The sequence below is a fragment of the Lontra canadensis genome, unplaced genomic scaffold (assembly GCF_010015895.1).
Source record: "Lontra canadensis isolate GAN:19392208 unplaced genomic scaffold, GSC_riverotter_1.0 scaffold18, whole genome shotgun sequence".
Lineage (NCBI taxonomy): Eukaryota > Metazoa > Chordata > Mammalia > Carnivora > Mustelidae > Lontra > Lontra canadensis.
The window spans coordinates 9,297,734-9,321,540 of NW_022631012.1; the positions used below are offsets into that span (position 1 = coordinate 9,297,734).

At 40.3% G+C, this 23,807-nt stretch overlaps 1 protein-coding gene across 1 annotated transcript in view; it reads right to left on the reverse strand.

Moving 5' to 3' along the window:
- PARD3B (par-3 family cell polarity regulator beta) overlaps positions 1 to 23,807 on the reverse strand; it is a 1,020,734-nt gene that overhangs the window by 281,544 nt on the left and 715,383 nt on the right. Inside the window, exons 17-18 of the mRNA XM_032859992.1 lie at positions 13,799 to 14,005; positions 12,828 to 13,065 (exon numbers count right to left, since the gene is read on the reverse strand). Of these exons, the coding sequence (XP_032715883.1) occupies positions 12,828 to 13,065; positions 13,799 to 14,005 (445 nt within the window). The remainder of the gene's footprint in view (positions 1 to 12,827; positions 13,066 to 13,798; positions 14,006 to 23,807) is intronic.

Here is a 23,807-nt window from a genome sequence, read left to right on the forward strand (position 1 = left end):
AAAGGCCAAATCATTCATTTTGCCTCTAATTAGATCTTCTATTTTGGCGAGTTACATGTTGGTAGTCTTGGGCTGTTTCTCAGTGCCATTTCACTATGTTAAACTGACTTCTTAGATGACCAATACTTATCTATTTTAGTCTATAGGCACATCTGCACTATAAACATTTTCAGCCGATGGCCAAGTAGTTCATCATTGCAATGATCATTTATACACGTATTAGAAGTGTATACAAGGTGTGTATCTTCCAGGCAAAGGACAATTCCATTCAAGAAGGCAACTGTACAACTAGGTTTAGGCATCCCACTTTCAGTACTTTTACTAAGTATACTGCAAATGGTTTAACCAGTTTTATGGGATTCATAAATGCTCTGCTTATTTAAAAGGAACTTAGTACATTTTATGTTACATTAATATTAGAACTTCTATGCCCTACCATCCTTCAAGGAAAGATTGCAGGTGCCAGGAGAACACATCTGAGTTGTTCACTGTGGTTACCTCCAAACTGAGCACTGAGACTGTTACTTATAAGATATATCATCAATAAGATATATCCATCAATATGTGTTAAATGAATGAAAGAAGATGTCAGGGGGAAAAAATTGACTGTACAGTTACAACATGCTTATTGTATTCTTACTGGTTGCTTGATCAAAAGTACTGAATAAATTATTTCAGAAAATATTCAGGATTATTCCAGTTAACCTAGAAAAGAAGCTTGGAAATACAGAAAATCCATGTATTTAAAAAAAATGCCAAGGGTAGGTTTTTGAAGGGTGAAGAAGTAGAGAGGGTATATATCTGAATTCTAACCACAATCATGGTCATAATTTCACCATTTGGCTCTTAATTTTAAATCCCACTTTCATTGCTAATCATTTTGTATTTATGGGTCATCTTAATTAGATAGTGAGCCTAAGCAAAAGGTTCATGCCTTGTATTTTTTCTGTATTTCCCCAGAGTAGTATTTAATAGATATTCAAGTAATAAACTGATTGGCAAATTTTTTCATATTATTTTAGATGGATATTTATCCTTCCTACTTTTAAAGTACTTCAGGGAGGTCAAGTCTACAACCTGTTCAGAAACCTCATTCCAGTGCTTAACAACTGTCTTCTTTTTTATGTCTAACCTCATTTTTTTCTAATAAGGATTCTGGCCCATTTTCTCTAGCGCTGTCCTCAGTGGAGATGGAGAACAGCTGGTTACTATTACCACTTAACTCATCCTTCAACCTTTTCTTCAAGCAGAAATTAAAAAAAATAATTAGCTCCCAATGCAGTTCACCCTTTCTTATTTTTGATCCACATTCCCTGTTTTCATTATCTTCAGTACGATGACCTAGAAGGACTAAAGGGCACAACACATTAATATCCACATAGGTCGACTCCAATGAGCATGCCGTCTGAGCCGTTGTCAACCCTGTAAGCTTAGTAAGGGCCAGTGCTGTGCAAGGAGCTGTGAGGCAGCGGTTTTGCTGAGAGGAATTTCTGACCCCACCGAGGACAGGAAACAGACATGTAAAGCCTAAACTAAACCCCAAGTCTGCCAATGGGAAATCCAAAAGAGAAGACTCGGGATGTAGGAATTTTGAAGACAAAGAGAGATGCACAAGTCAAAGAAGGATACGTAAGGGGGCTGGGGCTTAGGGTGGGCTTCAGAAGTCTGGCAGGACTGAGAGAGAGAGAGAGAGAGAGAGAGAGAAAGAGACAGAGACAAAGACTGGGAGAGGAAGGGAGGGAGGGGGAGGGGCAGAGAGAAGGGTGACCATCCAAAAGAGGGTGGCATCTTAGTGCTCACGAAGACTGTTTTAGGGAATAGTGAGTCATCTGATCAGAGTGGTGAGTTTGCACAAGGGGACGGTTAAAAACAATAAGAGAAAAATAAACTGGGATACGACTACAGAGGGTATTGAATGCCGACCTAAACAGTTTGAACTTCAGGAGTTAACAGCGCCCTCGAGAGGGGGTTCCCGGGACTCGCTGCAACACAATCATCAGAGATACCAGACGTCATCCTAGACCAACGAATTAGAATCTCCTATGTAAGGGCCAGTGATCTCTAGCTTTAACAAGCTCTGTAGAAGGCTGTAGAGGACGGTTGGAGTTTTGGGAATGACTTGGTAATTGGTAACATCTTGGCTCCTGGAGCAGAATAGGTTACATTTTAAGAACTTTCTATGTGCCAGGCAGTTTCATATATCATCGAATTCACTCTCAAAGCAACTCTATTAGGTAGGTCTCTTTATTATTCCAGTTTCACAGAAGAGGAAACTGAGCACGTGAGTCCGGCAGGTGATATAGGACCAACAGCTACGAAGAAATGGAGCTGGGGATGTAAGCCTAAGTAGATTTGGCCTCAGAGGATTTGATCCTGGCCACTAGGCTATAATGCACTTCTGTGCAGAAGCTTTCCATTAAATACCTGATATCCGAAGGCATAAACGGCTGCTGGCTATGTCTAGGATGAACCAAAAGGAGGAAAGGAAGAACGCAGGCAGCTAGGAGTTTGTTGAAACAATCTAGTTATAAATAACAGAGACCATGGTCAGCGAATGGCAGCAGAGACAAAGAAGGCCACAGAGACATCAGAGACAGCGCTTCGCAAGTATCAACAGGAGTGTGGGCTCATGGAAGGGAGGGTACAGCGAGAGAGCGGCATCTTAGATGGATGCCGTGGGATTCCTGGCAGTGCCTCCTGCAGAGTCAGGAACATCGGGCTGAGCTGGTGACTTAGACAGGTGGATGACGAATTAGATTTTAGCCATGTTGAAGCTGAGGTTGAGGGAAGGCCACCACGCAGAAATGATCAGCATTGGGCCGGAGAAGCAAAATTGGATTGTTTCCAAAGTCCTGTTAGATATTATTTAGCTTGGTTGCAATAATAGTCCTAGATGTGCAATCCCATAATATTTGTGTACCTCTTATCCATCTTTCAATCTGTGTATCTCCTCTATCTGTCTGTAATTGTTCTGGGAAGCCTCTCTCATATGGTTATTATGCCAAAGAGTCAAGTCTTTTCCCTTAATTATGAACCATCTCATGTTATTAAACTGCTGTTTCATACATTGACTAGAGACAGAAAAATCCAGTGGGTAGCAAAAATAAAAACGTATGGGTTCTACAGGGTGTATCAAAGTATATACAAAGTTGCATATACTTTGTATTAGCATCCAAATACGCTGTGTCATTGCATGTTTGGATGCTAATACGGCAGCAGCCGTGATTAAGAGGGGACTTGGTATTGCCATCAGTTCAAAGTCTGGCTCTAGGCAGGCGGATTCACTTCTCAATGTCTCATTCTTTATTACTGCAAAGTGAAGCTACTATTTGCCACCCTCATCTCCCATGCATCTTAAAGATGGATGTTAGTAAATTACATTGAAGTTCTCAGATAAAAGGTGCTAAACAAAGAACTAATTTCATTTTTCCCCTCAAGCAAATTATTAAATCTATACATGTCATTATCTAGTAGTATTAAGTAAACATTGCACAAGGACATGACATTGCACTGGACATGGTACAAAGCAAATTAGGCAAATGCAGTCTCAACTAGGAAGTGGTAGGTGTTTATATATATGAATAAACCTGCTGTTAATATGTTTTATTAGTTATTTAATATGAGTATGCAAATAGGTCCATTAGGAAATCCTTTGCATTTTCTTATTCCAGCATTTTAAATGATTATATTTCACCTTAAATGCTAATGAAGTTTATTTATTAATGTGTATCTTCTACTTTAGTGCCTGTGAAAGTTCTTTGTAGCATATCAATTTCTCTAAAAGTTAAGCCGATTTTTTTTTTCCACTGGACTTTTGTTCTGATCTGTTAACAAATCTAAACCTCATTATCCAAGAAAAGTAATGAGATAAAGGGATCTATTTTTCTTCGTGCTCTTTCGTAATTCGCATTAACTTTAATGGGAGTTGTGCGCGCATGTTAAGGGAAGAAGAGAACCCTAATTAAACAAATCAGCCTTCTGGTTGACACTCTACGTGATCATTTGTTATTATGAAAAGTACAAGGAAAATCATCCTGCTTTGGACAGCCATAAACAGAGCTCCAGAGGAATCGGGATTCCATACGGTAGGAAGGGAAGGCGATGAACAGCAATCAGCTTTTCAAACGATTTTGAAAACAAGCTACCCATACACTTGTATACTAATTAACTCCCATCTATGCCCCTCGCCCCTCTATGAACATATACTCAAAGAAAACAGAGAGAGTGATAAACAAACATTTGCAGACATGCATGACAGCCGAAAAAAATTACTGAAGTCAGACACCACACAAACTCTGCACGCTGGGCACTGCGGTGGCTCACTTGTCTACATACTCAGCCTCCCAGCCTATCAGCCAAGCAGCCTGTCTGTCCCTGGGTCTTCTTTCCCTTGAGAAATAAATGCTGGCCACACAACCCTAAATGTGTCTGATCCAAATTTAATCTATACTCTTTAGTTACCATACTTGCCTCTACCCTCATCATTTTGTCTCCCTTGCCCTATTTATGGAGGCTCTCCCTCCACTTCTTTACATTCTCCTGTCTGCAATCTATTCCTATTATGATGCTAATTTTCCTCTCTGGTGCTTAGTTGCAAACGAACAAAAGCTGGGATGTATAATACATAAATATATAAATATTATCAGCGATCACACCACTGGGTTTAATGGAAGTCAATATCGGTATATTACACTCTCTACTTTGCAATTCCATTATGGGCTCAACACTGCTGGTCATAAAAAGTAGCATTCTGAGCCCAGGCCTGTGATAGTAATAATGAAAAAAAAAAAAAAAAAAGTGGGGGCGGTCATTGCTCTTCCTAACTCGAATGAAAAATTAAAATTGCTAGGGCACTTAGCTCAGAGGGAAATTGGCAAATTAACAAAATGAGGAGACAAAATATTCATGGCTCTTATCGTGAAAGAGAAAGTAAATAATTTAAGACGGACTGTGAGGTGAGAAAATTCTGTTACCCAAAAGACAAAAAAGGAGCCTAACAAAATTTCAATGTGTCTGCGGCTTCTATTCCTTTCCCGCTCCATCACGGTGAGCCAGGGAGAAGGACGGATGGTTGCACCTGTGAGTAGCCTTTGCCATGTAAATTCATTTTTTGCTGGTCATATATTTCCCTCAGGCTTAATATATGCAGCCGTTTTGCCCTGATCCGTGAGGTTCTCTGTTTTCCATGTATTTCCATACACAACTTGCAGCTGAACTAAGACCTTTGACCTACTTTGGCTTCATTTTTCATCTGAAATTTCATATTTCAAGCTGGCCTCTACTTCATGAAGCAAAGCACCTTATCTCTAGCCTGTTGTTGGCCTTTTGCCTTTGGGGAAATGACTGTTAAAATTTCATTGGCCTGGCTACATTAGATAGGTTGCCCTTCATACCCATAAAGCTGAAGGGATACCTGGACATTTTACAGCCACTGTCTAGAAAGAAGTAATGACAGGCACAGCCACATTACATTTATTGTACATGAGACCTATAACAGCCGTTATGGGATCAAGGTAAAGAGGAGAAATGTACGACAGATGTCATGCTCCCTGGAGATTTAAGTATTCCGTCTCTATCTAACCTAATTTAAAAATCAAGTCAAAATGTATCTTTATGGGTAATGTATTATAAGACAACTTCCAAGGCAATCAATGAAAGAACTATGAGCCATGCATTGAGAATATCAAGCCCAAAACCCATCCATTCACTCTGGTCTGAAACACAGGAAGGAAAAAAATAGAAAAAAAAAAAAAAAAAGGCTGTTCCTCCATCTGAGTCCCCTTCCTATTTGTATTCAATGCCACCAAATGATGAGATAACCTTTGAAAATAGTTCAAGGTTATATTTAGAAAGGAGTGACCCAAAGCTTATAAAATAGAAAGGATTGAATGATTTTCGTGATGTCATGACTTCTTACAGCTTTTTTAAGCAAAACTGTCCAGTCTAAAGAAAATAGAGCAAGCTCACCTGAAATACAAAATAGCAATTAGAGGAAAAATTTACAGAATTGAAACAGAAGTTTAGGGGGCTCCAAGTCAAACGCTGATGGCTGGCTGGCTGAGTGGGGCCATGCAGGAAGACAAGAAGAAAAACCTACCAAGGCAGACACTATCCTGACAGCTCTGCTTACATACATTAACTTCAATTTCACAACAACTGGGAGAGGATGTATTATTATCCCCCATTCACTGCTGAGTAGATGACTCAAAGGGATTCATGAAGGCCACAGAGGTTGTAACGGACAGTTTTTTAAGTAGGTTAAGTATAAATTCAATGGTGATGATGTCTGGGTTGTTGTTTGTGGTGGAGGAGAAAGGTTTGTATGTGTGTGTGTGTGTGTGTGTGAAGAAGTGTTCTTTTTAAAATGATCCACAGCAAGATGTCATATGGAGATGCCTTAGTTTCGATAACATACTATATTTTAGTATAAAACAAATGAAACATAAGTGCTTTAGCACTTGCAAAGCTTAGATATAAAAAACTGGTGCCTTTAGATTATAAAAAAAAACCTATGCCATTAGGGCTCATAATTTAGTCTTCTCTATGTAGAAATTAAACCAGCATATCACTGAGGTACACCTATGTTAGCTGAGTTGAGAAGAAACAATGAAGAATATCCAACCGGGGCCCCTGGCTGGCTCAGTCAGAAGAGCATGTGACTCTTGATCTCAGGGTCGTGAGTTCAAGTCCCACACTGGTTGTGGAGCCTACTTAAAAAAAAAAAAAAAAAGGAAAATCCAACTGATGGGCCAGGAGGGACAGAGTGGACACATACAGCTGCAAATTGAGTGTGCCCTTTAGATTAAAGCCCACGTGTCTTCAGAATGTTTACCTCAGGTGCAATAGGGCTTTGTATGCTAAAACAGACACAATTGGGTTAGTGTTCTGTTACAGCTTTATGTGAAGTTGGTTTAAACGTACCCTCATATTCCTATGCTGCAAAAAAATAAAAATTAAAAAAAGAGTAGGCATAAAGTGATTTGGCATTTAGTACCACAGCATGAGAGGTTCTGATAACGAATCTGCTGAAATTCAGTGTGGCCTGGGCAGAGGCACAGTCTGTTAGGCAGTAAGTCACTGTGAGGAAGAGGACACCATCCCTCTGACTTCACCTTCTTTGTAACACCTACTAGAGTCCAAAATAATCTCAGTCATCCTGAGTTAGCGTTTATTCTCTTCTCCTCACTGGGATGCAAATCATGTAAGAGCTGCAGCCTGGATGTCTTGTTCAGCACCAAATAAATTGACTATTGATTCCCTCAAGCTGACAAGGAAGTGCTTTGTCCTCGAGGTAGCTGAGCCCAGTGTCCCACCTCTGCCTGGGAAATCCCTTGCTACAAGTACTTTACACGTTGTTTTGTCTTAAACTCACCAAAAGAAATTCAAGTCTTTGAGTTTTCTTTCCTAAGACCAAAAAAACCCCCCAAAACAACAACAAACCCATAAAAGCAAGGACTTCATCACTGTATGCCTAGGGTCTAGAACACTGCCTGATGCAAAACAAGCATTCAGTAAATAATATGGAATTAATGAAGACTGATTATGAAGGTGCTTGGCAAAGACTAAGCATTCAACATAGTTTATTAGTCAATGACTGCGGGCAAATTTTTAAAACAGAGATGAACCTCTCTATGGGCAAGTGTAGCACTTTGTTATTTGTTAATCCATTAAAAAGGAATTTACCATGCAAAATTCTCTGAGGTACCAAAGCACACAAAGAGTATAGAAAAGGTACTTGATCAACAGCAAGGTTTTCCATTCAGGGTGCAGCACAAGTAGATAATTCAAAGGTCTCTGAAGTGAGTGGCCTATAATATCAAAAGGAAGCAACAGCAAATATGATATAAAGGAATGATTTTAAACACAGACTTGGGACAGAAATCAGTTTAAGGAATGTAAAGATCCAGGGCACCTGGGTGGCTCAGTGGGTTCAAGCCTCTGCCTTTGGCTCGGGTCATGGTCCCAGGGTCCTGGGATCGAGCCCCGCATTGGGCTTTCTGCTCAGCAGGGAGCCTGCTTCCTCCTCTCTCTGCCTGCCTCTCTGCCTACTTGTGGTCTCTGTCTTTCAAATAAATAAATAAAATCTTAAAAAAAAAAAGAACCAAAGATCCACATGGCTATTAAATAATTAAGAAATTAGGGACTTCATGCTGGGCTTTCTGCTCTAGACTGGGCAAGATTTTGTTGGCCAAAGGCTATTTCTCTCCAGTGCTTAGAAAAGATCTGCTAGACCCCAGAAGAACAGCCGGGGGCTGATGGCAATTGGCTTGTCTACTGAGTGGGTCTGGGCTTCAGCCTTTGGCCGCAAGGAGCCACAGGCATTATCTCTACAGTCTAGTGCCACGAAGAGAACATGGCCGTAAGGAAGCCAACACGTGATGAAAAAATTTAAGCATCTTGATTCCCCAATGTCCTCTTTCAACAACAGGTAAACAGAGGATTCAGGGAAACTAACAAAGTTGGTAGATTCTTGAGTTGCATATTTTTCCATAATAATTCATGGCTTGTGTCAGAGCCATAGTTGACTCTATGAGGAGGTAATTCTGAAATCAGAAAAGGGGGTGCCTGGTGGTTCAGTGGGTTAAAGCCTCTGCTTTTGGCTCAGGTCATGATCCCAGGGTCCTGGGATTGAGCCCCGCATCAGGCTCTCTGCTCTGAGCCTGCTTCCTCCTCTCTCTCTGCCTGCCTTTCTGCCTACTTGTGATCTCTGTCTGTCAAATAAATAAATAAAATCTTAAAAACAAAAAAAGAAAGAAAGAAAAGCATTATGCATACTGGCACCAGACCGCACATTTAAAGATACAAATTAATGAGATCCCCATAATTTTTTCAAAAGGATCAGGAGTAGGTCAAATTAACATGAATGGACCAGCTAATATTAGAAAAGCACACAACACTTAGCATGTTACAACCAGAGCAAAGCCACTGCTAACACATTCTCACTTTTGCGATGCGTAGCTCGGTGAGGAGAGGGAGATGATTTTCGTCCCCACATGTGCCCTTGGCCAGGTGCCACTGTCCATGGCACAACCTGCATTAAAGCTCCGTGTCAGGAGAGTGGCTGTAAAATGCAGATAATGGAACAAATAATACATATTTAAGCCACACATCTACCTTCTAGAGAGCCTTAAAGCAATCAATCTTTTTTTAAATAAGAAAGAAACGAAGTCAATAGCATCTGAGCAACAGATGAGAATTAAAGCAAAATCTGTTGGCTAATGGCAACAGCTTTTGTGTTCTTTGTTGCTGAAAATGTGCATGCAGCAGCAACTCCAATATGCTCACACACTCAGATGCAAAAGGCTATGGAAAACAGTTGCTATTTTTACACGGGAGATAAAATCAAACACCACCTTTCAGATCTTAATTTTCCTAAAACGGGAGAAGGAAACAAAACGGAATTGCTCGATGTCTAAAGGATCTAGGACGTATGATTTCCACCATAGGCAAATACAGCGTATATAGGACAACAGAAGGAATGGGCTCTATATTCCGGCAGCAGAGTATGAATTGGCCAAATTGAGTCATTGAAGCAAAAAATAGAGTGAAGGCTTACTTCAGTAATATTCTAGAAAAATGGGATATGTGAGGCTTTAATAGTTTTTATATATGTAGACCACTCTAGTTAAATCTGTTTTGTTTTTTCTTTAACACCTTAAAGAGGAACTTGTTTTCTTATAAATTACCATGATATTGTAGAAGTACTACTAATAATTATAATAACTATGTTAGCTTTCTATTGATGCTGTAAAAGAGTATCTTAAACATAGTGGCTTAAACAACAGACATGGGCTGAAGTTAAGGATTTGGTAGGCAGGGTTCTTTCCTAGAGGCTCTTTAGACATAATCCCCTCCTCTGCCCTTTCTAACTTCTAGAGGCTGCCCTCATTCCTTGGCTCATGGCCACCTCCCTCCATCTCAAAGCTGGCACCATCGCATTCCTCTGTATTTTTCTTCTTCAGTCATATATTCCTCTTTTATTTTTTTTTTAAGATTTTATTTATTTATTGGACAGACAGAGATCACAAGTAGGCAGAGAGGCAGGCAGGGGGCGGGGGGTGGGGGAAGCAGACTCCCCGCTGAGCAGAGAGCCCGATATGGGGCTCAATCCCAGGACCCTGAGATCATGACCCAAGCCTAAGGCAGAGGTTTAACCCACTGAGCCTCCCAGGTGGGCCTCTCTTCTACTTTTAAGGATTCTCATAATTACTTTGGGTCATGGGGGGAATCTGGGATGATCATCTTTATCTTAAAGTCAGATGATCCCCAACCTTAGTTCCATCTGTACCTTAACTCTCCTTTGCTATGCAACATGACATATTCACAGGTACCAGGGATTACACTATGGACATCTTTAAGGGGCCTTTATTCTGCTTACCACAACATCTATTGAATGTGTATTTCTTGCCAGGTGCTGTTCTATAAGCATGTTACATGTAACTAAACACATATAATTCCCATAATAATGGTATATTCTATTATTATTTCCATTTTTCAGATGAGGAAACTGAGGCACATAGATTGAACAGTATGCCGAATGCTACCTAGATAGATAACAGGAAGAGCTGGGATTGAATTTAGCATTCCACATGCAGAGCCTGTCCTGTTTAATCTCTGACCTCCATAAATTCAAAGCCAATTTCCATCTATATATTTGGATTGTGTGTGTCATTATTATCAGGATGGTTAAAGCATAGCCTGCAAATTCTGGCAATCATAATAATTACCTGGAAAAAGGGCAAGTTTAACATTCAAAATGTCAAATGGGAAGACAGAGTCTATAGAGACCACCAGGAAAAACAAACCAGCATTTATTGAGACGTGTCCTACTGCTATCAATATTATCTGTGTTGCCTAAATGTGATTTTGCAGTTTCAATGAGTCTTTCCATATTTATATATAATAACAGATTATATTTATATTCATATATTACATATGAATAACAGATACAGAATAGAGCTTTCTGTTTCTGTTTGAAAATTTTCATTGAAAATCCCAAACTTGGGGTACCTGGCTGGTTTAGTCGGTTAAGTATTCAACTCTTGGATTTGCCTGGGGTTGTGATCTCAGGGTCATGAGATTGAGCCCTGCTTCAGGCTCTGTGCTCAGTGAGGAGTCTGCTTGAGACTCCCTCCCCCAACTCTGCTCCTCCCCCTTCACACTTGTGTCTTTCTCCTTCTAAAATAAATAAATAAAATCTTAAAAAAAAAAACCATCTGATGACAAATGCCACCCAGTATTCTTTTTTTTTTTTAAGATTTCATTTATTTATTTATTTGACACAGAGAGAGAGAGAAAGAGAGATCACACAAGTAGGCGGAGAAGCAGGCAGAGGGGGAGGGGGAAGCAGTCTCCCCACTGAGCAGAGAGCCTGATATGGGGCTCAATCCCAGGACCGTGGGACCATGACCTGAGCCGAAGGCAGAGGCTTAACCCACTGAGCCACCCAGGCACCCCAGCCACCCAGTATTCTTGAAAGAGATATCTCCTAAGAGCTGACTAAGAGGTAGCCAACATCACCTCCCATCCCTCACCTTCAGACCCTGGATAAAAGAAGGATAGAGATTGAGAGAGAGATTCTCTGTGATGGAAAGTTGTAAGAGCAAAGAAAATAATGGAAAGGGCTGCTTCCCCCCATTTCCACCAATAAAGTAAGTGAGGAGTCTGCAAGATGACCCCTGAGAGAATTTGAAGGCAGTTGTATGAAGGGAGATGGTCATCTTCCCCATTTGCTTGAGACGCAAACACTCACTGCCCCTCTTCCTTCCCCATGCATGCAAACTTGGGTTTGGCTCGTGGCTCCAGAGCTGGGGAGGCACAAAACAGGGCTGGACCCTGCCCTGGAGAAATCTGAACATGTCAGGCTGGTTGGGATATCACTATGGCAGGACTGGTGGAGAGGAATTCCACCCTGGTTCTAAAACTGCCCTACCCTTCCCCCTGGGTCCAGAGACTGAGAAGCAGCAGAAGGTGGGATCTTGCCCCCACATCACCTTGGGGTAGAGACTTGAGGGGCAGGGAGGGGAACTTTTGGTTAACATTAGACTGGCGTTTTAGACTCCGAGGCAGAGGTTGTTTTAATACCCAAAGTGACCAGAAAGCCATCGGGTGGAATGACGTCACTGAATCGTGGACATTGTTTCAGCATCAAAAAAGCACATTTGGAATTAGCTGTAGGACAGGAGCCAAAGTTGGTTTCTGATTGTGCCCTTTGGGGACGTGCCCAGCCTCACTGTTAAAGTGAAGAGAGGAAGGCTTGGGGAAGTGAAGCAACCCATGAAGCCGGGCAGGGTCATGGACTGAGGACGGGTGCTCTGACCCTAGACGCAGTGACCTCTCCACTGACCACTCCTAGCTTCTGCAGGTGCTAACGTGCTCACAGGCCTGGCCACACACCTCTGGTTCCGGGGCGGGTGAGTGACGTACATCTACTCTGTCTTCTCTAAGTCACCAGGGGTGTCATACACGCCGTGGTGGGGGACTCCCTCTCACCTCTCGCTTTCCCTACACTGAAGACGCATTTAATCCACCGCATAAACCAAGGGCTGCAAGCACAGCCCGTGCCTCTACCAGGCATCAGCCTTTAGTTCACAGCAAACTGATCACAGCCTCCTATCATCCCAGGAAGCCTCGGGGGCCACCCAGGAAGGCTCCTTCTGCTTCTGCAGGAAAGGAACAAGTGCCTTCGCAGTTGAGATTTTTATGCTCTTAGCTAAAAAGGAGGGAACACTTGCCATTGTTTTCTGGATACACACAGATTAGCGATTTCACCAGGAAAAACCAAAAAGCAAGACAAGGCCCACTGTGCCTTCACAGCACGCCCATACCTCAGCATGGCACCGAACCCTTTCTTCTTTATTTTCCTCTCTGGGTCTTCATTTTCCTCTTTCAGCTTTTTCTCCTTGACTTTCAGTTTGCCCTTTTCCTTCTTCTTCTCCTTCTCTTTCGGTTTTTTGATTTTCCTGGCTTTCTGCTCCCCGTCCTCCAGCTCAGGGTTCCCCTGAGGGACAGATTCACAACTCAGAGCCCCTTGGCCGGAGTGAGAGCTCTTGTCAGACAGACCGTCTGTGCAGAGAGAAAAATCAATACATGTGTTCAGGGGCACTCACGGTTAGTGTATCAAGAAAAGTTAAATGTAAAATACAGAGGGATGAAGGAACCATGCCAGAGTTCTACCCTTGCATGTGGCTACTTGTACCCTTTGAAGAGACAACTACCTAAATCTGGTTACTTCAAGTAAGGCTTCCTGTGGGGAGGAGGGAGCAGTGGGTGGTTCAGCCAGTGGTATGAAAGGTTTGATCCGTGGCACAACACGAATATCTCTGAAAGACAGCTTGTTAACCTCGATTGGCTCCGAGAGCCCATGTGCTGGCAAACAAACAGGGCGAGTTTATTTCCAGGAGAGGTTTCTGAGGACACATGTAACCCAACTGCTTTTACCCAATTAACGCAGTCAGTCCTCAGGTTGAGGCTGCTTCTAATGACTTGAATAAGAATGTCAAGAAATGCATACTTAGTGCTCAGCCTAAGGGCAAATGACAGTTGGTCCTTGTAGGAAAGTGAAAGGGGACATTTCTTTAGCGTTTGCACTGTTGAATAAATCGCATATTGTGTCAGCCAATTCCACGTTCGTTAAGCCAAAGGGCAAAACATATCAGGAAAATGAATTACTTTTAATATCAAAAATATAATTGTGATCCTTAAATCATTTTTCTTTGTCATTAAGCACACATCCTTGGCTATGATTCGCGGATGATAATGAGATGAAGAAAGCGGGTAAGGAGGCCCTTAGTCCTACCGGCTTCGAGCTCTTCCGGTCCGTCATAGGATTTGTCAATGGCTGCCCGGAAACTCTCGTTGCAGCCGCGGCCACGAACCATGTGCGGCCGGGGCCTGTGGAAGGGAAGTTCGTTCTTCCTGACCTCAGCAACCGCAGTCTGGAGGCTCTCCAAGGAACTGGACTTTTTCAAACCCAGAGTTGGACCGAAATCTTTGCTTGGAGAGTCTGGAAAAGAAAGGGCAAAAATTGACCCTTTCCCCAATGAGGCATGGTGTGGTGTAGTGGAAAAGTCTGCTGTTCCAAAAATATTTGTTTGGGCATCTTTAAAAAGGGGGGTTTCTGAGTGGGTAGGGTTTGGGGTTTGACCCCAGCTTTGCCAACTTTTCGTGACCTTGACCAAGTGGTTTGAGTTCTTGTAACCTTAGTTTCCTTTTTTTTTTTTTTTGTGAAGTTGTGGTAAGATTTAAAATGATAACATATACTATATAAATATGCCTGTGTGTATATATGCCCATACACAGATATCTATGAATTTGAACGTTTCTAGCAGTCTATAGAGATTATACATGCACACACACACACAGGGCATCTAAGATCAAGAGGCCTTCTCTCACAGTGCCCATCCAAAGTATTCCCTACATTGTGGCTTTTTAAAGATATATTTTTTTAGAGAGAGAGAGAGAGAGAGCGAGCAAGCAAGCTTTGGAGAGGGGAGAGGTAGAAGGAGAGGGAAAGTCTCAAGCAGACTCCCCGCTGAGCACAGAGCCCAATGCAGAGCTCAATTTCATGACCGTGAGATCATGACCTGAGCTGAAATCAAGAATCGGACCCTCAACTGACTGAGCCACCCAGGTCCCCCTATACGGTAGCTTCTACCATTTCCATGATCATTTTTGTGATTATTGAGTAACATACTATGCATAGAAATCAACATTGAAGTGATTGTAATTTTTATGATTAAACACTTCACTCTAGTGGCTATTCATGTATCATGAATGCAATTCATTTAGTCAAAAAATAAATAAAGCAAAGCAAGAAAGAAAATAACTTTTCTGTGTCAATGCTTATTATCCAAACCTGTATTTCTATCTGGGTATCTAGAAAAGGGGTAATTTTTAAGTGTAATATGTAATTCCAAACAAACAAACAAACAAACCCAAAACCTAAGTGAATTCTAGCAATTTGTTTTCTGATATATAATATCTTTCATTGGCACCATTTGGCCCTGTAGCTGCCCCTTTCCCCCATGCCGTGACCTCCATTCCCAGCCACAGTCAGGCTTTCTGGTTGTCTGTAGCAGGATTAGGCTATCTAAATACCAGCAGCACAAAGATTATTTTAAAGATGGAAATAATTCTATCAGGTCCCTTTCCACTGGGGTGACATCTCCTGATCCTCTCCAGTTGTGAAGGAGGTTATTACCACACGGAGGCCACATTTGCGTTTCTGGGAATAAACTACTGTGCAGTTTTTCGACAGATCAGATTGAGTACATACTAAGGATTATGTACATAAAGTACCTTACTCAATGCCTCTTTTCCATATGTTCAACATAGAATAATAATAATTCTAATAGCTAACATGGCATGACAAGCTTTGTCCTATTCTAAGTGCTTTACCTGTATTACCTTCCTATAATCCTGACAGTTATTATTGTTAATCCCATTTTATAGATGAGAGAACTCACGCACAGAGCAGAGAAATAACGGCTGTAAAATTACACACTCACTCTGCGTCAGAACCGGGAATTGTCCTTAGGCAGCCTCACTCCAGCATTTCTGCTCTAAAGAGAAACTTGGCCTCTGTCCTCAATTCGATTAGAGTCAAGCTACTTAAACTGGCCCACAGAGTCCTCGTCTCTAGAAGAAGATCATCAGTCTAGATTAGTCCCGTGAGATTGGCCAAGTAGGCAAACTACAAAGATCAGATGTTCCTATAATTCTACTTTCATCATTAACTTACAGGAGGCAATTCTGCACTTTGGACAACATACATGAGACAATAAACACTGCATTTTATAGGCGACAGTGTATCTTGGATCAATGCAACCGAGATGAGCTTGAACGAAAAAAAATTACAAGAAATTTCAGGGACAGATTTCAGATGCTACTTGCAAGTCACAAACACTGAGACTATGTTGCTACTAAATTCAAAAAAGAGGCATACTTCTAATATTTTCAGGAAGGAAGGCAAGTTGAAGAAACAGAAATTGGATAAGATCATTTTTGACAAGAAAACAAAAGGCAACATAGAGGTTTGGGGTATTGAAGCAACAGTAAAAGCTTTGGCGTTTACAGAAAATATTTTACACCATCAACCCCTCAGGATGTCTGACGTGAAGTTTGGTGAAAACAAGAAGATGAAGAACGCTATCTGAGAAAGCTTAGCTCCTCTGTCAACAATAGTAACCATCTTTTATTTATTAATTGCCATCCAAGAGATTATATTAGATCCCAAACTGTAAGTATTCATGTCAACCTTTTGCAGTAAATTCTACGGAACATGAAAGTGAATAAATCATCCAAGATATAAGGCGCGCTACCTAAGAGGAGCTCATCCAACGCTCAGCAAGAAGTCATATTTGAGAAGGAACAAATACACTGTGACTCATTCTTAGCAAACTGAACATTAAGGATTCATGGATTTTGCTGGATTAATAGAGCCAGGAATTAATTCACTTTACAAAAATAAATAGAAGCCACAAATTAGAAGCATCAACTGATGTTGGCCAAAATTACAACCTAGCTGTATTGGATGTAGTAATAGTAAAATTAAAAGCAAAACAGCTTGAGTCCTGGGTTGTAAATGTGAACTCAGGGGTTGTCTGGCTTGGAAGAATTGTTTCTATTTATTCCTGGGGAGTCAACAGGATGCAGCGATGGCAGGCTGATGTGAGAGAGGGGAATCTGAAAGCTGGAAAGCCTTTGCAAGGATTCGCAGGGGTATTGAACTGAAGTTCTAAGTGAACGAAGACTCTGATGTGGGCCTTGACCAGGATTACACATCCCTTCTAGGTGTCCCAGGGCTTCCAATAAATGGGCACATTTAATCCCTCTTCCCTTTTTCTTACTCTCACCATTTCAAACTTAGATTGACATTACCTAGGAAATTCTGTAGCTTTTAGAATGGGAAGATTCACGGTCTATTTTTAGCCTAACCATTTACACCAATTATATTTTTTCTAGGTTCCCATTAAAAGTAGAGGTCTCTCTGAAGGGATAATGTAAAGTAATTAATCAAATTCAAAACCTCAGTCATTCTATTCCATTGAAGTCATCCCAAAATATGATGACTCCTCACATTTTCTCTGCAGTGGATGTGATATTGGCTGTGGCTGATTTTAAGCAATTGTCTGAGAGGGTGATCTATGATTACCATGTGTTATCAGTCTCAGGATGGGTGGACTATGTCCAAATTTGAGCATTTACTTGTCCCATTTTGAGCATCTACAGAACTAATCTTAATATGATTGTTCAATGATTTCCAGGCCAACCTCACTTACTTGCCAATGCCAGGGAATAAATCTTTTTTCTAACTTTATTAGTAAGGCTTTATTATTTTAACTTATGGCTTCTATGTCCAGTGACCATGTTCTCTGAGAAAACTCATCTTTCCATCAAAGAACACAAACTTGACATACACAAATTTCTTTAAACAAATGATAGAACCGTTATCAAGGGTGCTAGAAGAGGGATCTTACATGATAAAAATTATTCTCAAGGTCATATAATAAAAACATTCTCTTAAATTTCCCTGTGCCAAATTTTTCTTTAAAATAAGTCCTCATAAAGAGATATCACTTACTTTTTTTTAAAGATGCTATAGCACTTTCAAAGATTCATCTGTTCCTAAAGGAAGGAAGGGCTGGTTTGACTGAGTCCCAGAAGCCTTTCCCACAAACAGTAGAGGGAAGTTTCAGGATCATGTCTTTTGGTCCACCAAGCCAGAGACATATCCACTACTCCCTGTCACCCAAAAAAATACAGTGTTAGGAAGAGAATGGGTGCAAGGATTTAAAGGACCAAAGACTTCTCTGTGTGAGAAATGGGCATGAAACAGGTGCTGTGAGAGCTACTGTCTAAGTCAAGAGGAGCCGCTGCAAAACATGATCCTTCACACCCTGGGAAACCACGGCCTCCACCTTCTAGGGAGAACATCCCATGTCGATGTGTTACAAAACAGAAATTCCTGCTGGAGGACTGTCTGGATGTGGACCTCGGTTTCCCTGACTCAGTCTTGGATTCCTGCCCTTGCCCCATGGCTGCAAACCACTGTTGGTTCCCTACAGGCAGGTGATTAGGATAACAGAGAACAGAAGTCTGTGGAGTATTGTCAATAGTGAGTAAGAGGGGAAGCTGTGAGACATGCCAACAACTCTGCCACTTGTTTCCTGAGTTATTAACCCCTCCATGCTTCAGTTTCCTTATCTGTAAAATGATGGTAGGACAAGCATGGAAGAGGACCTGACACATGGGCTATGCTTGTAAAACAGTGGTGACAATTACTGTCACCTCTAAACATCTGAATAAGTGAAGGCCTAGCAGAATTCATTTGTTTGGGTCCCCCACTGCATTCTTTGTTGTTGTTGTTAAGTTATATTTACTTATATGAGAGAGAGAGAGCGAGAGAGAGAGCATGCACACGCGTGTGAGCTGGGGGAGGGGCAGAGGACAAGAGACACAGAAACTCAAGCAGACTCTGCACAGAGCATGGAGCCCCCCTTGGGGCTCGGTCTCACCATTCTGAGATTAGGCCTGAGCCAAAACCAAGAGTCAGATGCTTAGCCGACTACACCACCCAGGTGTCCCTCCACCACTGCATTCTTAACTACAACCATTCCTTCCGCAAAAAGTTGATGAGGGTTTCCTAAAGAAATAGCATCATTTCTTTTTTATTCAAAAGTTGACTGATTTTTTTTAAACAACTTCTTAGATTTTTTTTTTCTTTTGAAATAGGGTATATGTCCACATCTGTTCACTGCATATAGAGACTATCATTGGGAAGGCTGAGGGGAGTCTTGGTTGCCCTTTCCTTAAGGCTGTAATCATTTAATTAGTCTGAGATTTCACTGGCAATATTTGAACATCCCGTCCTAGCATTAAAATCTTGCAATAAGAGAATGCCTTAATCCAGAAGACCAGTAATTGAATCTTCCATTATTGATGAAATTGCTTCCAATACATTCTTATTAGAACATAAGGAATTATTTTGGGGAAGGTATTCACTTTTGTATATGTGGCAAGTTTTTCTCCCAGCTAGAGCTTTATAATTAATAAATACTTATGATAAATTAAGAATAAATAATGTATTAATTTGCAAATTTCAATAACATCAATGGCCCTCAAGGCACTTAGTGAAAATTAATTAAGTTAGTGTTCCTCCCTCTAAAATAGAGGAATTGTGCCCACTAGTAAATTGGGGATGAGAATGATTGCAATGCTATTCAGGGGTCACAGCATGAAACTTAAGAAGACCGGGAATTCGGCAAGATAGCTTGCTTTCATTATCAATTTGGCATTGCTGTATTATGAGCAATGAACTTGGGCAAATACAATAGAAATGCTTTACTTGCTTCATGGGGAGTTGTGATGTGAAATTAATAGCCTTAAAACTCTTTGAATGAAAAACTATTATAAATTCCAAGTAGGAAGTCACAACACCACTTTATTCTCCAATATATCCCGCTTTGTATTTTTATTTTAAATTACACTTAACTGAAAATTTTGTATATTTGATTTTTTTAGTAGTTTCCCTAGAGGCAAAATGTCTTATGTGCTTGAATAGATATCATTGCAAATCCATTAGCCTAGGAAAAAAAGTTCCCCATAATATCCAAATGTATAATCTCCCAAATTATGTTATCTGTGCTAACTATGTCCATAATGGGCCTAATTACCTTCTGCCTATCTCAGTATTCCAAATATTGATCATCATTCCAAGCTTATCACTGGGTCCCGTTCCCTATTCATTACCATAGGGCATAATGTAATCTGGTTTATACATTATCTGCTGTCATTTGGGTCTCAGTTCTTTTACTGGCAATTTCCAAGTTCTCCAGGAGCAGAGATTTTTCTTTTAAGTCTCGTAAATCCCAGGGTCTTTCATCATTTCTTGAAATTCATGTCAAATGTTCAATAATGAACTTCTCATTAAGATTCATACATTTGCATAATCTCTCCTACTCTGTCTCCAAACATTGTCTATTTTAAAATGAAAATATCTAGAGAAAATATGGGAAGATTAGGTGAACAAATAAAACACATTGCTTTGATGATGAGTGTGGGCATGGCCCACCTGAAGTCTTCAAATCTTTGCCACGTGCTGTTACACTAGCTCATTGTTACTGGAAGTTCATTCTCTTACAAACTGAAAGTTGAAATCTTATGCCTGGTTTTGGATCCTTTCCTGGACTCAAATGATGGGCAACAACGTAAAGAACAGTGAATTTACTGCAGCAAAAACATTCTTATGACACCTTTTTCCATTTAGTATCTCTTTTGTGGATAAGGGACTGGAGTCTGGTTCAATTTAATGGGTAAATTATTTAAAAATATCTATATATAACCATATCTCTGGGTAGATTCCACTGAGACGACTAAAGAACTCAGACAAACCCATTCCCAAGAGCTGTTTGTTGTGATCTCTTGCATTCCCTCTTATCTAGCTAATTAGGAAAACTCTTACCTAACTAAAACAACAACAACAACAATAACTCACAACTGGCATTCAAAATAATAATTAATTTAAAAATTGGATAAATAGCATTGTCTCTAAAAGGGAATATGGTTAAGTAAAGGAAACAAAACAAATCAAAACTAATTTTATTATTTAGTTGAGGGGGAATAAAAGGCTTATTTGAGAGTCCAATAAACTGTCTAAAGTAGCAAGCTTTTCCACCTGTGAAACAGGATCAATAGGGTTGATAAATGCCACCCATCACTTTCTTAGTCCTGTTGACTTGGTCTCTTCAGCACAGGGAAGTCCTACACAAATATTTGTTGTAGGGATAAATGAAGGTGAAGGTGAAGGGTGGTTACAGCACATGGATGCCCCTTTTCTCCAGGACGGGGAGGGGGAACCAAATTTTATTGGGAGAAACGCACCTCCGAGTTGCTTCACTTCCTCAAAGCGCTCAGAGTCTTCTTTGTTAGTACAGCCCTTGGGTTCTTTGGTGTCACTTTCAAAGGCTTAATAATTTCTGTCCTAACCATCGCTATTCATTCATCTTCTCTGTGTTTCACCTTTTTATACTAGTCATTCCTTTTGCTTAACTTCTCTTCTTGTAATATTAACCTTTTCTGCCATTTCTACCTCCTTTGAGCACAACTTCAGTCTTGTTTTTAACCACTGCAAGAACACCCTTATTTGTCTTCCAGCTCCTTCTTTTGTACCTTGGGAACAGGCTTTCACTCTGAACACAAATTGCGTCTGTGATTCCACTCACCGCCCCACCCTTTCCTTTTACCATTTACTCTTTGTATGGCTTGCTTCCACAGCACATCTTTCTTCTGCTTTTGATTGTTGAGTGGCTTCTGCTCTATGTGGTTATCTACTACAGTACTCTCAAAATAAAGTACAACATAAAGAATTCTATTAAGTCTCTTTAAAACCATTAGCTTAACTAAAAGGTCAAACTGATTGATTTCTTGGATGGAGACTTAGAAAGATGTTTTTACATGATGTTATGTAAATTGAGTACCTGTATTTTTTAGGGTCAAACATTATTTTTGCACTTTTGCTTTACTATTTTCTCCCCTTTTGATAGCTGACTGTACTCAAAAAAAAAAAAAAAAAAAAAGACCCACTTCAAATTCTCAGTGACTGAGTTATTTATAGACCTGATAGAAAGGGTGTTTTTCAGTTTGGTGTGGATATGAATAACAATCTCTCTATGGATATATTTTAAGTAAGATTTCAATCTAATGTTAAAGTGTCAAGCCAGAATTAAGTCATCTATCAATGAGTGTCTACTGAGTTGTTTTATGGCTCAGAATGGTGCTTGGTCATAAAGGTAACAGAGGATAAGTATAATAGTAACAAACACTTCCTTGTTGCCTTATAATTTCCGAAGTTCTTTCCTATACAACGTGAGATCATATCATACACCAATGATTTTACCCAAATTCACTTGTACATTCACATCCAGAGAGAGCTCAAATGAAGGAAGGTGGGAGGACAAGACAAAATAACTTACGTAATGGGAGTTATTTCACTCACTATCCATCTCAGTGAGGGTAGACTCTAGAATGAATGCTTCTCAGACAAGGCCAGAGTTTGGAGAAATGAACTGTTTCCTGTGAGTCTACACTTTTACTTTTCACTGTGGGTAAACACCGTATCATTTTTTAATTGAGATATAATTGATACATAACATTGTGAAAGTTTAAGGGGTATAAATGATGACCTGATATACATATATATATTGTCAACTGATTATCACAAGAAGGTTATCACCTCACATAATGACCATTTTCTGGTGTGTGTGGTAAGAAAATTTAAGATCCACTCTCTTAGCAACTTTCAACTATACAATACAGAATTGTTAACTATAGTTTCCATGTTGCATTTAGATTCCCAGAACTTAATTACCTTATAATTGGAAGTTGGGTCCTTTGACTAATGTTCCCTATTTCCCCCATCCCTGGGGTCCTGGCAACCACCATTCTGCTATTTCTATGAATTTAGCTTTTTATGATTCCACATATAAGTGAGATCATATAATATTTGCCTTTCTCTCACTTATGTTAACTTAGCATAATGCCCTCAAGATCCATCCATGCTGTTGAAAATGGCAGGATTTCCATCTTTTTTATGGCTGGGTAATATTCCCTTGTATATTCATGCTGTATTTTCTTTATCTCTTTATTTACTGATGGTCATTTGGGTTGTTTCCATGAGTTGGCCATTGTGAATAATGTGGCAATGAAAACAGGAGTGCAGATACCTCTTCAAAATAGCGATTTCATTTCCTTCAGGTAGATACCCATAAGAGAGATTGCTAGGCCACACAGTAGCTCTATTTTTCATTTTTTGAAGAACCTCTATATTGCTTTCCATAGTAGCTGTGCCAATTTACATTCCCACCAACAGTGCACGAGGGTTCCCTTTTTCCCACATCCCACCTCTTGTCTTTTGGCTAACACCCATTGTAACAGGTATGAGGTGATGGTCTCTACTTGTTGCTTATGTCATGAGCTGCTTATGTCATGAGGGAGAGTCATTCTTGAGTTTCAAGATTTCTATGTCCCATGTTTAAACCCAAGCCTATCACTTCAGCTGATGCTTGACTGAAGAAATAGCTGTCTGTTGCAGATATTTTGAATTCCGTACTTTAATGTGAATTTGGACAATTCTCAATATTTTATGATTTCCCTTTCCCTGATGACTTGAGAACCATTCTTGATGGTTCTTATCTCATGTAAGTCTCAGAACAACCACTCAACTCAATTCTCTTCCCATTCTTTTTAAAATTCCCTGAGTTTTCAGACAAAGAAATGTTGGCCTTCTGACTTGGCAAAGCCACTGGGATGCTCTACAAGGCTTTCTTTACCTCAACAACCCAGGAATTAAGCTCCTCCCACTGTTTTTGAAGCCTCAGAAATACAAGATAAGGTACCTACTTTCCTCCAAGATGTTATCATCTGTGTGCTGAGCAAAGATAGACACACATGAAGTGATAACACTAGATAATGAATAGAAGTCCCTTCCCATTTGTGAGGGATCCATCTGAGGATATATACAGATCCCCAAACTCTAGAAAATAAAAACGTTTGACTTCTGGGTTCCGCAGAAGTGGTATGTCCAATGGGTACCATGTTATCTCTTCACTCCACTAATTAGCTGCTTCTTCGGCATCCAGTAATAATTTAATCTTTAGAGCAATGCTCTAACAAGCACCAGTCTGGCATCAGACCACTTAGGTTCATTTTCCAGTTCCAATCTACACTAATTATGTCACCTTTGATGCTCTCAATCCCTCTGTGACTCAATTTCCTCATTTGTAAATTTTGTAATTTGTAAATTTGTT